At 36.4% G+C, this 18,590-nt stretch overlaps 1 protein-coding gene across 2 annotated transcripts in view; it reads right to left on the bottom strand.

Annotated features, from left to right (window-relative positions):
* Window positions 1-18,590, bottom strand: part of GFM1 (G elongation factor mitochondrial 1) — a 61,322-nt gene extending 42,732 nt beyond the window's left edge. Inside the window, exons 1-6 of one of the 2 annotated variants that reach the window (XM_077160886.1) lie at window positions 18,410-18,590; window positions 15,274-15,426; window positions 14,217-14,349; window positions 13,474-13,678; window positions 2,798-2,914; window positions 305-455 (exon numbers count right to left, since the gene is read on the bottom strand). In XM_077160886.1, coding sequence (XP_077017001.1) covers window positions 305-455; window positions 2,798-2,914; window positions 13,474-13,678; window positions 14,217-14,349; window positions 15,274-15,426; window positions 18,410-18,499 — 849 coding nt within the window. In that variant the 5' untranslated portion in view covers window positions 18,500-18,590. Of the gene's footprint in view, window positions 1-304; window positions 456-2,797; window positions 2,915-13,473; window positions 13,679-14,216; window positions 14,350-15,273; window positions 15,427-17,870; window positions 17,959-18,409 lie in introns of those variants that run through there. The other variant, XM_077160887.1, reaches the window with a different exon arrangement.

Below are 18,590 nucleotides of genomic sequence, written 5' to 3'. Positions count from 1 at the left end.
CTGGAGCAGCTAGAAGGAAAAATATGAGAGGATCATTTCATAGCCCATGACCAACTCCGGGATCTGTCCTGCAACCGAAAGAATGCTTTGAAAACTATTGCTTTTTTATTTCTTTGCATTGTATATATGTTATACTATATAATTAAAAAGTTAAAAAAACTACACATCAAATAATGTTTTTTTAGGAAACCAAACTGTGTTAAAATACTCAGATTTATTAATAAACTCTAGGCATAAAAGACCACTACACCACCAAAAATACTTATTTCCCTATTACTATAAGGCTACTTTTAAAACTACTTGCCTTTACATCAGAAATTGAGGGGATTTTTTCTTCCAGGAACAGCTCACCAAGTTGCTCATCTGAATTGGCAATGCATTCTATCAGCTCCTGCCGGTGGTCAGATGCTGCTGCCCTCAATTCAGCTGGAATCTCATCATATCGAACAATCTGACTAAGAAAAGAAATGTCTTATCTTTATACTTTAGAGATTCAATTAAACAAATAAAGCATCAATCCAAGAGATATGGGCTAATGGACATATTTTTTCTTTAAATGAGAAAGAGCTCTAATATACTTGCATTAAAATGGCAAATAACATTAATATGTATCTTAAAAGTTCAAATACAACAGTAGGCAAAATTTTTAAAAGCCCACTATATGGTGTACAGGTGGTTCAGTGGTAGAATGCTTGTCTTCCCTGTGGGAGACAGGGGCTCGATTTCCAGATCATGCACCCAAAAAATAAAATTTAAATTTATAAAAGCCCACTAGAATAATAAAATAAGTAAATATCTCCAGTTCTGCAATGGACAACAGTCTATTTTTCCATCAAATTTTACATAAGATAATGATAAAAGACGTAATAGAAAATCTTCTGCAATTTAATACTGTTTTATCAGCATCTTAGGTATCTAAAATGAATGTATACAGTGAAATATACTTATTAACTCAAAACAATGATGTGACAAAGTGCCAACAAAATCAAAGATTAAAATTCTATCCAGTGTAGTTAATAGTATAATTTTTACTGTATTCTAATTATTTGAAAATTGGCAAGCATGCCAACTAATAAGAGAACCCATTTACGGACTATCTACAGTGCAGTATATTTGAGAAGTTATTTTACTTAATGTTCACACCATATGAAACAGTTTCTATTATCTGCATTTTTAGATAAGCAAACTAACTCAAACAGGCAAAGTAACTGCTCAGGGTTGTACGACTAGTAAATGGAAAAGCCAAGATTCAAAGCTAATCTATATGACTCCAAAGTACTTTTGAGCACTTAAAAATTCTATTAATCATTATCTCAATTAGAACATCAATTAGGAACATCAGTTCCTAAGCAGGATTAGAGACTCAACTTTATTCCTTTCTTTTTTAGCAAACCCAATCATGAAGAATTCCAAATACATAATACCCCATTTGGTAAAGAAAAATGTTTCTAAATAAGATAGACACTTAAATATTGAGCCCAGCGCTCTGTTACTGCAGGGGCTGACAGATACATACAAATTAAATATATACAACTGAGAAATGGATACATTTGATATTTTAAAACATCAGTCTGAAAAAAAATTTTCAAAAAACAGCTTTAAAAATGGAAACTTACATTATGTCAAAAAATAAGCTTTCCCATAAACATAATCCTGAATAGAAGAGGCAAAAGAAGTCAATTCTAACTTGTTATCAAGTATCCGTCTTAGGATAGTACCAGCCAAATAAGAATCTCCCTATGTTTCTTTATCTTTCCTACTCCTGCCCCTGGAGAAGTCAGAAATTATGTTGGCAATCTAAGGAGAAACACGTAGGAAATTAATATAGAAAAAGCCAGCCATACCCCTTTCTTAACTACAGGATTAGTAAAGCCCTTGTTCAGGGAACGAGAGAAGCTTTAACTATAAATTAACTTTGATTTGTTTTATGTAGGTTGAACCATATGAAATTTAAAAAAAGAGGAAAGCCAACTCCAAATAGAAAAGAAATATTATTTTCCTAAAGCATGCTATTCACAGTTTTCATATCTTTCATTCTTCCTAACAGGTTCCCTGGTTCTTAGCCTTTCATGTGTCAGCATCATCTGTGGAGTCCTTTCAAAACAGACATTTCCCATGGTATAGGGTTAGAAAGTGGGGTATGTATATTAAAAAGGTTCACTCATGGTTTCAATCATACAACAAAGTTTAAGAATCTCTAGTTTAGAAGACAGAAATACATGTTTGGTAATTCTGGGGAAGTGGATTTATTCATTCATTTACAATTCTTGAGTGCCTACTTCCATAAGGCATTCTTTCAGGGACTGGGGATATAGCAGTGAATAAAACAAAAACAAAACAAAAAAATAAAATTCCTTTCCTCTTCAGTGTTACATTCAAGAAGTGGCAGATAAATTTTGTTGCCATTACCCAACCATAACACAAAAAGTGAGGGAAACACCTCATCCATTGGACAACCTCCATTCTTTCCCCTCATGCAAGATGGCTGATGAGGTCAAGTTCTAAATTCACTGATCACGATACCCTTGATTAAGGCCTTCTTCCACCACACCATGCATGCCACAACATGATGAACATATTACCCAAAGTAAACGGGTAATTAATTCCCTTTGAATTAATATTAAACAAAATGAGAAGTAACTAAGACTAAATATGTATTTAAAAATATATATCTTGAAGAATATTCTTCCAGCCACATTTCAAAAAGATGTTTTCTCTATATTTAAGGAACTCATCCTTTTCCTTCACTCTGCTGCTTTTAAAAAATATATTTTACTAGCATATTTTTAAGACTTACCCAAAGTCTCCATCAAAATAGATGGCTCGTTCCTCGATAAGATCTATAATACCTTTAAAATCACCCTCCAAACCAATGGGAATCTGCATAAATGCTGCATTATGATTTAGTTTGGACCTAAAAAATAAACATACACATAATTTGCTTTTCAAATCCCTTTGAAATGACAAAAGAATTATAAAAATAAATCAATAGGACATACTAGAGAATTGGGTCATCAGCAGGTCAGAACAGAGTATAATATAAAGCTGTTGGGAACAGACTGGCAACCAAATTCAATGAGCTTAGGTAGCTACAATCCTACTTAAGACAACAGAAGGAACTCCAAAATAAGTTATTTCCCATCAGATCTCCAGATTACCCCAGATCAGAGGGAGAAGGGAAACAAGAACAAAGCAGTGGTTAGGTGGCCAGAAAATTAAAGGATGGTGGGAGAAACGAGCCCACCTCTCATTCTTAGAACAGCTGACTCTAGCAAAGCTGAATACAGCTATCTGAAGAGGGATTTTTTTCTTAAATAGAAAAACTCTTAAGAACAGACTCTAAAGTCACACACTCGTTATCAGCCTACACTTCTACCCAGGCACAATCACTAAACTGAAACTGCACTCGGCACAGGGATTCTCACTTGAGAAGAAATATGCTCTAGCTACCACTGTTAAGTCTATACTCTAGACCCTCTTTTATCAATATGGAGAGAGAATTAAGAATCAAGAATTACCTGAGGAAATCAATAGCTGGAAAGAAAAGTGTGAACTTAAGAAACAATATTAATCTCCAAGGAAATAGTACTGGAGAAAAGAAAAAAGCATGTAAAGATCTGATAATCACCTCTATCACTAAAGATGTTGTAATAAAAAAGTTAATTTATGGAAGAGCATCATCAATACGGTGACAACCCCTGGAAAAGTCTTCCCTCAAAACAACTAATAAAAAGACAAATCCCACTTTATTGCAACTCCATAGGATGACAGAGACTGGACAAAGCCTCTACAAATGCTGAATCAAAGAAAAATTTTAAAAAACATCAAAAAAGGTAATTTATGACCCAGACCCAGCAGCCAGATCCCTCCCCCTTAGTCCAGTGCTGCTGCTTAAGAGTTGCACAAAAGCAGCACTGCTGGGTCCCTCGTGCTGCAGATACAGACCACAGAGCCATTTAACAGCAGTGAGTTAGAACCCTGTACATATCCAAGCACAGGGACCCAAGGGCCGAGACCCAGGGCAGATCACAAGCAGCTAACACATACATAAAAAAGACCCCCAGGAAATAAGACACTGCAGCAAAAAACTGTTGGCAAGAGATGCACACATCCAGCCCAGGCTCTGATCGCTGAAGAATCTATATGAGAAAAATGGACCTTTTGGATTGACCCAATCTGACTCCTTGAGATGGACTATCCTAAGGGGATAAAAGTCTCACAGAAAAAAAAGAAAGAAGGAGCGGGGGGTGGGGCAGGGGGACACTGCTGTAAGACAAGACAGGTCCCAGAACTGGAAGGTGTAATAAAAAGAGGGCACTGAGTAGGGAGAGACATTAAACAAATAAAGGAGCTGGAGGAAACTGTACGAAAACATATCAGGATTCTGGAGAAGCAAAAGAGGAAAAGAAGTGTTCTCCTGGAGATGAAACAATCACACATAAAAGGACCATCTTAAATGTTGTATCATTTTTCCAGGGCAACAATCAGGTGCGGAAGACCTGAGAAAATCTGAACAGTTAAACATGGCCTACTCTAAAGGTCCGATATAAGTTAGACCAACCATCAAAGATGAGTCTTAACACAAAGCCAATCAACAATAAAACCCTAGATAAGAGGGGGAAACTGACATTCAAAATCGCTGTGCTAATTATTAATCAAAATAAAAAGATGCCTAGACATAAGCAAAAAATTACAAGCAGGGCAGGCAATGGTAGCTCAATGGCAAGGTTCTCACCTACCATGCTGGAGACCCAGGTTTGTTTCCTGGAGTCCGCCCTTGTAAATAAATAAATAAATAAATTATAAGTAATACTAAGAAACACGAAGCTATGGCTCAGTCAAGAGAACAAATTAAAACTTCAGATGAGACGCAGACTTTGGAACACCTAATCAAAGAAGTTCAAACAAACTTCCTAAGTCAATTCAAGAAGATGAATGACAATAGGGATAGATATAAACTGATGGTGGACGTAGAGTTAAAAAATACTGACTAGATAACGCATAAGGAAAAAGAAGACTTAGAAAGTTTAAAGGGAAATAAACAGAAATAATGGGATGAAAGCCACAACAATAGAGATTAAAAATATACTAGAGGTATTCCACAGCAGATTTAAACAGGCAGAAGAAATAATCAGCAAACTAGAAGGCAGGACAATAGAAATCATATAGTAGAAGAACAGAGGGAGAAAATAGAAAAAATTGAGCAGTATCTCAAGGACTTGAGTGACAGCATGAAGCACATCTAAAGGAAAAGAGAAGGGAAAGAGGACAAAAAAAGTATTTGAGGAAATAATGGCTAAAAATTCCCCAATTCTTCTGAAAAACATAAATATACATACCCAAGAAGGAAAAAATACTCTAAACAAAATAAACCCTTTTCTAAGACACATACTAATCAGAATGTCAAATGCAAATATAAAGAGAGAATTCTGAAAGCAGCAAGGGAAAAACAATCTGTCACATACAAGAAACCCTCTATAAGATTAAGTGCCTATTTCTCATCAGAAACTATGAGGGCAAGAAGGCAGTAGTATGTTATATTTAAGGTACTGAAAGAGAAAAACCACCAGACAAAAACTTATTATCTGGCAATAGTATCCTTCAGAAACAAGAAAGTTTGAAACATTCACAGATAAACAGAAACAGAGAGTATGTCACCAAAAGAGCTGCTCTATAAGAATTGCTCAAGGGAGTCCTTCAGGTTAAAAGGACGACAGGAAAGATCAGCCTGAGGTAGAGTGAAGAAGCAAAGATCTTCAGTAAAGGTAATTAAATGTACCCAACAGTAGTGTACCCTCAATATATAACTCTTATCTATGATAGATATAATATAACTAAATAAGAAATAGTCATATTTCCTGATAATGGATACATAAAATAAAAAGAGGAAATATGGGGAAAAAACAACGTAAAGAGGGGAAATGGAAGGATATGGGAGCAGAGAAAGCATATGCTACTGAAGCTAAGCTGGAATAGTTTCAAATGAGTAGGTTACAGATGTAGACTGGATACTACAAACCCAGGGTAACCACAAAGGAAGTATTTAAAAATATATATAGAAACAGAATTGAGAAAGGGATCAGGCATACATCACAAAAGATCAATTATACACAAAAAAGGAGGCTGCAATAAAGGAAAAGAGAGACAAAAAAGATATGAGACATATAAAAGCCACAGGATAAAATAGTTGAAGTCTTCCCTTTACAGTATAACACTAAATGTTACTGGAATAAACTCCTCAATCAAAAGGCACACATTGGCAGAATGATAAAAAAGCAAATACAACTGTACATTGTTTATAATAGAGTCATCTTAGACCCAAGGACACAAATAAATTGAAAGTGAAATGTTGGAAAAAAGATGCTTCATACAAACAGTAGACAAAAAGGAGCTGGGGCAGCTATCCTAATATCAGACAAAACAAACTTTAAGTCAAAAGCTGTTATAAAAGACAAAGAAGGACATTATATATAAATAAAATGGTCAATCCACCAAGAAGAAATAACAACCACAAATATTTACGCACCTAACCATGGTGTCCCAAAATACATGAGGCAAACACTGGCAAAACTGAAGGGAGAAAAGATAGAGTAATAGTTGGAGACTTTAATACTCCCCTCTCATCAATAGAACATCTAGACAGAAGTTCAATAAGGAAACAGTGAATTTGAATAATATGATATATGAATTAGACCTAATAATATAATAAATGAATTAGGCGTAACAGATATATGCAGAACACTACACTTCAAAACAACAGCATATATATTCTTCTCAAGTGCACATGGATCATTCTCCAGGATAGACCACATGTTATAACGGCTACAAAACAAATCCCAATAAATTTTAAAAGATGAATTATACAAAGCATCTTCTCTGACCATAAATGAATGAGGGAATGTCATGGTCAGGTTCATGTGTCAACTAGGCCAGGGGTAGTACCTGTTTGTCTGGTTGGGCAAGTGCTGATTCCATTTGTAATCAGCTAAGGAGAGTGTCTTCTTTAATGAGTGATGCTTAATCTAATCACTGGAGACCTTTTAAGGAGAATTCAGAAGAGACAGGTTCTTTTCCTGCTTTGGTCAGTGAGCCTCTCCTGTGGAGTTCATCCAGACCCTCCATCGGAATTGTCAGCTTTACAGCCTGCCCTAACTCTAAGTTCTCACAGTTATATGAGACATTTTTATAAATTTTATATTTATGAATATTCTCTGTTAATTCTGTTTCTCTAGAGAAACCTAATTAATACAGGGTGGAATCATTAAAAGGCAGAAAATTGGAAAATCCACAAGTATATGGAAGTTAAACAACATACTCTTAATCAGTGGGTCAAAGAAGAAACTGCAAGAGAACTATCTTGAGATGAACAAAAACAAGAACACAATAGTATCAAAACTAATGGGACGCATGCAGGAAGTGCTGAGAGGGAAATTTATAGTCCATACACCTACACTAAAAAAAAGAAGAAAGAACTAAAGTCAAAGATCTAACTGCATACCTGGAGGAACTAGAAAAAAACAAACAGCAAACTAATCCTAATGTAAGCAGAAGGAAAGAAATAAACATTAGCACAGAAATAAATAAAATTAAGGGGAGAAAAACAATAGAGAATCAACAAAACCAAAAATTGTTTTTTGAGAAAATCAATAAAAGTGACGAACTCTTACATAGACTGACACAGTAAAAGAGAAGAATACAAATTTAAAAAAATCAGAAATCACATTACTACTGGCAACAAAAACAAAAAAAGATCATAAGATACCATAAACAACTGTATGCCAACAAATTAGACAACCTAGATGAAATGCAGAATTTCCTAGAAACATAAAACAGACTTCACTGACTCCTCAAGAAATAGTAGACCTCAACAGACCAATTACAAGTAGAGAGATTGAATCAGTCACCAAAAACTCCCAAGCAAAAAAAAGCCCTGGATGGGAAGGTTTCACAAGTGAATTCTGCCAAACAGTCCAAGAAGAATTAATATTACTCTTGCTCAAATACTTTCAAATTATTGAAGAGGAGGGAACAATACCAAAGCAAGATAAAGAAATTACAAGAAAAGAAAAAGTAAGGATCAAATTTTCTAATGAATATAGATGCAAAACTCCTCAACAAAATATGTACAAATTGAATCCAAGAGCACCTTAAAAGAATTATACACCACAATCAAGTGAGTTTTATCCCAGGTATGCAAGGATGGTTCAACATAAGAAAATCAATTAATGTAATATACTGTATTAAAAAATGAAGGGGAGGGCAGTGAAACAGTGTCTCAGTGGGAGAATTCTCACCTGCTATGCCAGAGACCCGGGTTCGATTCCCAGTGCCTGCCCAGGCCAAAAAAAATGATGGGGAAAACCACATGAAAGTCTCCATTGATGCAGAAAATGCATTTAACAAAATCCAGCATCATTTCTTGATCCAATACTTAGAAAAATAAGAATGGAAGGAAACAGCCTCAACAGGATAAAGAGCATATGTGAAAAAACCCACAGATAGCACCATACTCAATGGTGAAAGACTAAAGTTTTCCCTCTAAGGCTGGGAACAGAATACCCACTGTCACCACTGTTATTCAACATTGTACTGGAAGTTCAAGTCAGAACTCTTAGAAAAACAAAGACAAGGCATCCAAACTGGAAAGGAAGAAGTAAAACTTTCACTATTTACAGATGGCATCGATTCCACAAACAGAAAGTCCTGAGAAAAACTACAACAAAGTCACTAGAGCTAATAAATGATTCAGCAAAGAGGTGAGGTACAAGATCAACATTCAAAAATCAGAAGTATCTCTATACACTAGTAGTGAGCAAGCTGTGGAGAAAATGAAGAAAAAAATTCCATTTACAATGGCAACAAAAAGAATCAAATATCTAGGAATAAGTTTAACCAAGGATGCTTTCTTATATACAGAAAACCACAAAACATTGCTAAAAGAAATCAAAGAAAACCGAAATAAATGGAAGGACACTTTGCATTCATGGATTGGAAGACTAAATATGTAAGATGTCAATTCTACCCAAAAGATTTACAGATTCAATATAATCCCTATCAAAATTCCAACAGCTTATCTTATAGAAATGGAAAAGCCAATTATCAAACTTATTTGGAAAGGTAAGGGGCCCCGAATAGCCAAAAACATCTTGAAAAAGAAGAACGAAATAGAACTCACATTTCCTGACTTCAAAGCCTATTACAAAGCTATCGTGGTCAAAATAACACAGTAATAGCACAAGAACAGGTATATCAATCAATGGAATTGAATAGAGAGTTCAGAAATAGACCCTCACACCTATGGTCAATTGATTTTTGATAGGGCTGCAATGTCCACTCAATTGGGAAAGAACGGTCTCTTCAACTAATGGTGCTGGGAGACCTAGATATCCATATGTAAAAGAATGAAGGAGAATCCCTATCTTATACCCTGTACAAAAATGAACTAAAAATTGGTAAAAGACCTAAGTAAGAACTAGGACTATAAAACTCCTATAAGTACATGCAGGGAAGCATTTTTAGGACTTTGCATTAGGCAAGGTTTTCTCAGACTTTATATTTAAAGTACCACCAGCAAAAGCAAAGGTAGATAAATGGGACCTCCTCAAAATTAAAAACTTTTGTGCATCAAAGGACTTCATCATGAACATAAAATGACCTATACAATGGGAGAAAATACTTAGAAACCACATATCACTTACGGTTTAATATCCAGTATTTATAAAGAAATCCTTCAATTCAACAATAAAAAGACAACCCAATTAAAAAATGGGCAAAAGACTTGAATAGACCTTTCTTCAAAGAGGATATACAAATAGCCAAAAAGCACATGAAAAAATCCTCTCTCATTAGGGAAATAGAAATGAAAACCACAACAAGATACCATTTCACACCTACTGGAATGGCTACTATTAAAAAAGCAAAATTATAACTGCTGGAGAGAATAGGGAGAAACAGAAGAAAGAAGAACACTTTCATTGTTGGTGGGAATGTAAAATGCTGTAAGCATTGTGGAAGACAGTTTGGCATTTCCTCACAAGTTAAGTATAGAAATACCATGACTCAGCAATTCCACTTGTAGGTATATACCCAAAGAAACTGAACGCAGGGACTCCAACAGATATTTGCCCGCTGATTTTCATAATGGGATTATTTACAATTGCCAAAAGATGAAAGCAACTTAAGTGTCCATCAACTGATTAATGAATAAGCAAATTGTGGTATATATACACAATAAAATATTATTTAGCTGTAAAAAGAATGAAGTTCTGATACAAAAACCAACATGGAGGAAACTTGAAGACACTAGTAAGTGAAATAAGCCAGACATAAAGGACAAATATTATATGACCTCACTGATATTAAACAATTAGAATAAGCAAACTCACAGTCAGAATCTGGAGTATAGGTTAACAGGGGATAGGGTGGAAGCAGGGATCAGGGAATTAAGGCTTAAAATGAACAGAGTTTCTATTAACATTTTGGTAATGGATGGTGAGGATGGTAGTAAAACATTGTGGATGTAATTAACAGCCTTGAATTATATATGTGAATGTGGTTACAAGGGGAAATTTTAGGTTGTATATGTGTTACTAGAATAAAAAATCAAAAAAAACAACAACATAGGACTGCACCAAAAATAGTGGACCCTATAGTAAATGATGGACTATGGTTAATAGTATAACTAGAAAAATGTTCTTTCATGAACTGTATCAAATATAAGTATACCACATATGCCTGTTTGCAACTATTGTGTGTCCCAAAAAGCCAATTTTTAATCCTGATTCAATCTTGTGGGGCCAGACCTATTGTTTAGGGTAGAAACCTTTGATTGATTTGTTTCCATGGAGACTGATCAATCCATTGTGGATGTAACCTTTTGATTAGATGGAGATGTGACTCCACCCATTTAAGGTGGGTCTTGATTAGTTTACTGGCGTCCTTTAAAAGGGGAAATATTTTGGAGAAAGTTTAGATGTGTGCAGTGCTCACACAGGGAGCAGAGTCAACAGGAGACCCAGAGATTTGGATATGCAGAAAGAAAATGCCCCAGAGAAGCTGTATGTAACCAGAAGCCAAAGACCCCAGCAGACACCAGTCACATGCCTTCTCGGCTGACAGATGTGTTCTGGACTAACTTGCTTTTTCTTGAGTCAAGGTATCTTTCCCTGGATGCCTTAGTTTGGACATTTTTATGGCCTTAGAACTATAACTTGCAACTTAATAAATTTCCTTTGTAAAAGCCATTCCATTTCTGGTATATTGCATTCCTGCAGTTTTAACAAACCAAAACATCACATTAATGCAACATGTTAATAATAGGGTGGTATTTGGGAACTCTGTATTTTATGCTTGTGTTTACAGTGAACCTACAACTTCTCTAATTAAAAAAAAAAAGTTAATCTATGGAAATTAAAAACATAATTGCTCAAAGTTCCTTGAGGGATGGGAGAAAAAAAAACATGGAACTGTTAAGCTTCAGCACTAAGGAAACCCCTGGTACCGTGTTAAACATTAGGGACATACAAATCAATAGACCAAGTCCTTGATCTTGAGGCTTGCTCTTGTGAAGCTTACGTATGTAGCGGAAAAGCTTAGCCTACCTATAAGTATGCCTAGGAGTGCCTTCTGGAGGACCTCCTCTGTTACTCAAATGTGGCATCTCTTTCTCTAAATAGAGTTGAAAGGCTACTCTGGAGGTCACTCTTACACAAGCTTCAGTCAGACATTGCTACCTGTCATAACTTGTCAAACCCTAACCAAAACCATTCTTGGCAATCATAAAGAACACCTTGGGCATTATATAAGAGTCTACAAAGGTTCCATGCACTACCGTAACTTTCCAGAAACTTACAACCTCTGTATTTCCCTGGACCAGATAAGTCTTGAAATGCAGAGAGGCCAACCTCTCCAGAACATGAACTAGTACCATCCCCCTACCCCATATTATCGACAGACCCTTCCAACATTAAAAAATTAGAATGGGCATAGCCCAAATAACCCTTAAGAGTGGGAGAAAGATCAAAGGTGATGGTGGAGGTATACAGAGAAGGTCGGGTTTAACAAATGAGGATGAGTGCTAAATCATCTTACTGACATTTCTTTTACTCTCCAGTACCTTAGATCAGCTAGAAAAACCTAAAACTGTGGAACTGTAACCTATACCAAACTCTGACATCTGTTCTACAACTGATTGTCATGATGTGTTTTGAAATTTATTGGGTTTTTTTGTATATATCTTATTTTTCACAAACAAGAAAAATAATGGAGGTAATAAAATAATCCCTATGTAAAACAAACAAACATAATTGCTGAAAAAAAAGCTAAAAAACAGAAGCAAAGCAGATGAATATCAAATTAGAGAGCTGGAAGACCATCTCATAATTTTCCCATAACCAGTGTAAAATGAGGAGACAGAATTTGTGGAAAAGTATGACAGAAATGTTAAGATATGGAGATCAGATCCAGAAGTTTCAAAGTCTTTTCATGGGAATTACAAAAACAGAAAGCAGATAAAAGGGAATGGCATGAATAATGAACCAGAATAATCAACTAAATGATCACAGAGAATTTTCTTGGGATGAAGAATAAGACTTGATGGAAAGGTAAAGCTACAGCCAAGCCAGAGTAAAATATTACAGGGGAAAAAATTAAAACTTTCAGGTTTACCAAGAAAATATTACAAACACCCATTAAAGAAAAACTTCACTCTAATATACTCAAATACATCACCCTCAGCACAGTACATTCAGAAATGCTGTCACTGAAAGCTCCCCAACAATACTATCTTTCATTACAAAGTCCTAGTCAGTCCATCCACTACCACAAACTATTCTGTCGATATCCATTAGCTCCTGAGTTGGAATTAGCTCCATTTACACATCTACAAAAGGTGAAGAGTAATTCTTTTTAAAGACTAGATGAAATATATGGTATTGTGCAAAATGGAAAATGTTATAAATACTTCTGGATCACAGGTACTACAGAAAGTAAGTGTTATCACTGCCCTAGCAAATACCTTAATTCTGAAAACAAGGAACTTTCATCTCCTAAAACTACTTAAGGGCAATAATTAATTAAAATTCTAAAGTAAAGGCTAATACCGAGAATGACCCTCTTATGATATTCTACATTTGTCTAAATAAAATGCAGAGTATGTTTAGAATCTACTCTAAATCATATTATTCCACTATAGCAAGACAGTAAAAATTGCCAGATTGTTTTCTGAATTCTTCTTCAACCTTCCTAGAACTTAAGATATATTTTCTATTTTATAGAGGTCATTGATGAGATCACACAAGAAACCAGTAGAACTACTAACCTCAGTGTTCCATTTACTAGGGTAAATTACTCCTATGACTACATTCTTATAAGAAAAAACTCAAAGTCTAATGCCTCTGAATCAATCATCCTTCTGAATATAATATCTGCTACCCAGATCATCACACCCCATCTGCTCCTTCTAAGTTTCAGTACCTCATTTGCTGCAGGGCCCTGGTTGGATTGGAGCCTGTTCGGTCCAGTTTGTTAATAAAGGTTAGAAATGGAACGTTGTAGCGCTTCATCTGTCGATTGACGGTCATGGTCTGGCACTGCACACCTCCAACAGCACAGAGAACAAGGACTGCTCCATCCAACACTCTTAGGGCCCTTTCAACTTCTATCGTGAAGTCTACATGCCCTAAATGAGGAAAAGAAGAGTGTGAGGGTCTTAAAGATCAATTAGAATTTTTAATATATGCACTATTAAAAGTTTTATTTCTGGTCATTAAAGTTTTTAAATTAGAGTGGAGATTCTTAGGCCATCAAAACTATTCACCCATTGTAAGGATCAGAATTCAACAAGATTACATCAAAAAGATATGGGCACGGGTGGAAGCAACTGAACTATATGTAAAAGGCAGTAACCAGTGGGCCACGGTGGCTTCAACAGGCAGGAATGCTTGCCTACTATGCCAGAGAACCTGGGTTCAATTCCTGGTGCCTACCCATGTGAAAAAAAAGGCAGTAACCTTCCTACTCACAATTTACTGCACTACTTTCAAGGAAACCATATGAAAAATGCTATGCTCAAAGTGCCAAGTCAGTCTTCCTTAAAAGGAATTCACAGTCACACTTTTGAGTATCTGATACTCAAAAATGAGCTAGGTCATAATAAAAGAAAGAACTAAACGTGCTTTTGCCAAATAAGCTGTAGTAAGACCAAAAACCCAACTCACCAGGAGTATCTATAATGTTGATGTTGACATCTTTCCACATGGTATAGGTGGCAGCTGACTGAATAGTGATTCCTCTTTGTCTCTCTAGTTCCATGGAATCCATGACAGCACCAACTCCATCTTTACCTTTCACCTAAACATAAGCAGGGCAATTCAGATTTCTCTGTCCCTGCATTTCTATCTACCAGAAAGGAAAGAAATCTTTACTGAAATGGAACTAGAACACAGACATTGAACTGAACCAATTTGCAGGTAGGCTTAACTATAAAGCGTATCATCTCATCTCAGTGGCAGAATTTTTGTCTGCCATACATGAGACCTGGGTTCAATTCCTAATGCCTGCCCCCACCCCAAAAAAAGCATATCATCTCATAAAAAAGGTCAATAAGTTAACAGATTATATTAACCACATAACATACACTAGCAATTGCTAATGTACAGGAATTACCCCGGTCTTAGAGCCATCCCTGCTCCCTGTGCACGGTGCCTGCCCACCACTCTTATGCTAGTTCATAACTAGGTATTCAGAGAACAGATCCTTTCCAGCTCTGCTTACAAGTGGATTCTGAGACCTAGATGAGAAGAATTCAACTTTTAAAGTACATGATTTAACAGGATAACCTTTATCTGAAGAAATATTTTAAGCTGGAGAGTTAAATTGAATACTCAGCAATATGGTAATATCTTCAGGAGTGGGTCCAGGAATCAAACCCACATATTATTTTAAATCCATTTTTCCAATTAGCTTTATAAACATTGCTCCATATCTCTATTAAACATTCTTCATAAAGACTATTTTAATGGCTACTTAAGGGTACAACATATTGACTTAACAGTTTTAAAAGACAATCTGCTCAGGACAGCTACAGGATGTATAGACAGACTATCAGAGTAACACTCAAATCTTAACTTGTGCTATCCCCTTTGTGCATGTGACTTTTTATTTAAAGATACAATGTTACCATTTCTTTTAATCTTCTAGGTTTTATGAAATTTATTATATAAAACAATTATAACTAAGCTCTAAAAAACCTAGAACAAGCCGTGAACCATATACCTCATGCATCTTTGCAATTCTGCCAGTGTAGTAAAGCACTCGTTCTGTTAATGTAGTTTTCCCAGAATCAATGTGAGCTGAGATTCCAATATTTCGTATCTTTTCATTAGGAATTACTCCAGATGAACACAATCGGCAGGTTTCCCAATTAACCTGAAAAAAAAAGAGCGCTATACTCAACACACTTTTTAAAGAGTAAACAAGGGGCAATCAGAAAGGGTTTCTCCCAGGAATCTAAGTGGACACAAAGCATTATACAAGGTTGCTTGAAAGGACAAAAGGCTTTGGCAGGGAATGTCTTGACTTACAATTCTTGTAATCAAAGTAGGGACTACAAAGAAAGGAAGTAAAAGATACATTTTTTAAAACAAACAAGGTTTTCCTGCTGCCTACTTTTTACTGGGCCCGTGAATTAAAAAGATAATCAAAACATAACACCTGCTCTTTAAAAGTAGTTACACTTTTGCAGGGAGATCTCTACTCTTTGTCCCTGAAAGATGTGTCTCCCAATATAAAGGGAAAGATTAAAAAATCTCTGTGAATTCCTACTGCAGACTTTTTAAGCTATTTATCTTAAATAAAAATGCTAGGACTCTTATGTATTCCATAGATGAAAAATACAAGTGCCACAAGGAACGACCAACTGTTACAGGAGAATTATCATAAGAGAATCTCTAGATCTCTCAAAAGATTTAAAACATTAGAAAATTTGAGTTGGGTCTTATAAGACTACAAAAATACTACCTATTGAATATTTACCAGAAACAAGACTTAAGAGTTGAATTTTAAATCTTTGTATCTGATGCCCCATTACTTTCATCGTTTTTTTTAAATTTCTTAATTTTTTTAAAACATAACATACAAACATGTACGTTCTTCCAATAGATCATTCCATTCTTGGTATATAATAAATAACTCACAATATCATCACATAGTTGTATATTCATCATCATGATCATTTCTTAGAAGATTTGCATCAATTCAGAAAAAGAAATAAAAAGGAAACAGAAAAAAAACATACATACCATACTCCAACCCCTCCCTTTAATTGATCACTAGCATTTCAATCTACTAAATTTATTTTAATATTTGTTCCCCCTATTATTTATTTATTTTTAATCCATATGTTTTACTCATCTGTCCATAAGGTAGATAAAAGGAGCATCAGACACAAGGTTTTCACAATCACACAGTCACACTGTGAAAGCTATATCATTATACAATCATCTTCAAGAAACATGGCTACTGGAACACAGCTCCACATTTTCAGACAGTTCCCTCCAGCCTCTCCATTATACCTTAACTAAAAAGGTGGTATCTATATAACATGTAAGAATAACCTCCAGGATAACCTCTCAACTCTGTTTGGAATCTCTCAGCCATTGACACTTTATTTTGTCTCATTTCGCTCTTCCCCCTTTTGGTCGAGAAGGTTTTCTCAGTCCCTTGATGCTGAGTCCTAGCTCATTCTAGGATTTCTGTCCCATGTTGCCAGGAAGGTCCACACCCCTGGGAGTCATGTACCATGTAGAGAGGGGGAAGACAGTGAGTTTGCTTGTCGTATTGGCTGAGAGAGGCCACATCTGAGCAACAAAAGAGGTTCTTTAGGGGTGACTTTTAGGCCTAATTTTAAGTAGGCTTAGCCTATTCTTTGCGGGGTTAAGTTTCATGTAAACAAACTCCAAGATTTATCACTTTCATCTTAATGAATACTGATTTTTAAATCAGTACGTACAAAGCCTCCTGCAAGTCTATGGATGCATAAAGATGAATCAGACAAAAAAATACGATCTTTGTGCTTAAGAGCTTAAAACCTACTAATCTGGTACCTGCAGTCTATGGCAAACTGCTTTAACAAAACTTGAAAGTGGGATTGAGGCATCTGACTAATCCTCTTTCTCATGAAATGCTTGCGTTTATTTCCTAAATATTGACTTGTGTTTCCCTCAATTCTCTGTAAGAAAGGACATGCTGCACTGTAAATGAAGTTTTTGTAAACACCAATTGACAAAGCTGTCCCCTACAGTGTGGTGGCCATAAAAGCAGACAGATACTTTTGCCAAACGTTACAGGTTTGAAAATACATGGCTGGGACCAATAATATCACAAAAAGAGCTCCCAACAACTACTTAAGTAAGAAATACACGTTTTAGTTTAAATTTTATTTTGATTTTTCTCATCCCCCTTACTACAGTTCACAGCCAGCAAGGATACTTGAGGAAAGACTTATATGTCTATGCAGTGGGGCCGGTAGCTTTTAAACAGCCCAAAAGAGGTTTTCAATCCTTCTAAACAAAAACAATTCAAGTATTTTTGGGGTTGTTGTGGTTTAGTTGTTTCATTATTATTTTACTCTGGGGAGTGGGGGCGGATCCTGCATTTTATGGAATCAAGACATAATGTGTATAAACTCCTATCCCAAAGGACTATACATCCAAAAATGCACTGCAGCCACTTCTGGGAGGAGGGAGGCAGAGAGTTTGAGAAAGGTGGATAAAGCATCAAATGGAATCAGAATAATAAGCATTTAGTTGGCCAACTCCAGGGAAAGAAGAGAGAAAACAAAGTATGAATGACAAGAAAGGCTCAACTCCTACCTAATCGCATTCCACTCGGAGACACTCTTTCCGAAACCTCGCCCCTCACCCCAAAGTGCGTTTATTTCCAGACTTTCTCTATACACCTGATAAGAAACATGACTAAAGAAAAGTACCAGAAGGTTAGAATGCAAAAATCAAATAACCCAGCACCGGCTGAGAGAGGGGACACTTAGCCCAAGGAATCCCTGTACTGAAAAGAGCACTGGTAAATGAGTCAGGAGTTCTGGGTTTGAGCCAGACACACCACTTTTTTTCAGCTGTCTGATTTCTCAAGTCACTTCTCTTTAAGATATCATGCTTAACCATAAAGCCGGGGCCCTTCCACCCTTTCAGGGCACTGAGAGGGCTGCTCATGAACAGCGAGTGGACATGCAGGTACCAAGGGGCTCTTCGGGGCTGCGGCACGACCTCCTGTATTCGAAATCAGTCAGGAGGTTCCAAGGAAGGAGAGGATGTCACTGCCTCGCCGCCCCGTAGATACTGCAAGGTCCCGGGGGCAGTCCACGGTTCCGCCCCGCCTCCCCGGGTACCGGTACCTGCTTCCCATGCCTGCCTAGGGCGGCAGGGACCCGCGGGAGCGCCCCGCGCCCCACGGCCACAGCAGCAGCAGCTCTCAGCAACCTCATGACAAGCGCAGCGCCAGCTCTACTCAGCCGGTGGAATCACAGCGTGAAGCGCTTAAAGTCACGCCGGCAGCCGCTTCAACAAGAGCACTTC

This window comes from Tamandua tetradactyla, chromosome 5 (genome assembly GCF_023851605.1).
Source record: "Tamandua tetradactyla isolate mTamTet1 chromosome 5, mTamTet1.pri, whole genome shotgun sequence".
Classification (NCBI taxonomy): domain Eukaryota; kingdom Metazoa; phylum Chordata; class Mammalia; order Pilosa; family Myrmecophagidae; genus Tamandua; species Tamandua tetradactyla.
The sequence above is the reverse complement of the archived record's forward strand: the minus strand, read 5'-3'. Positions and strand labels throughout refer to the sequence as shown.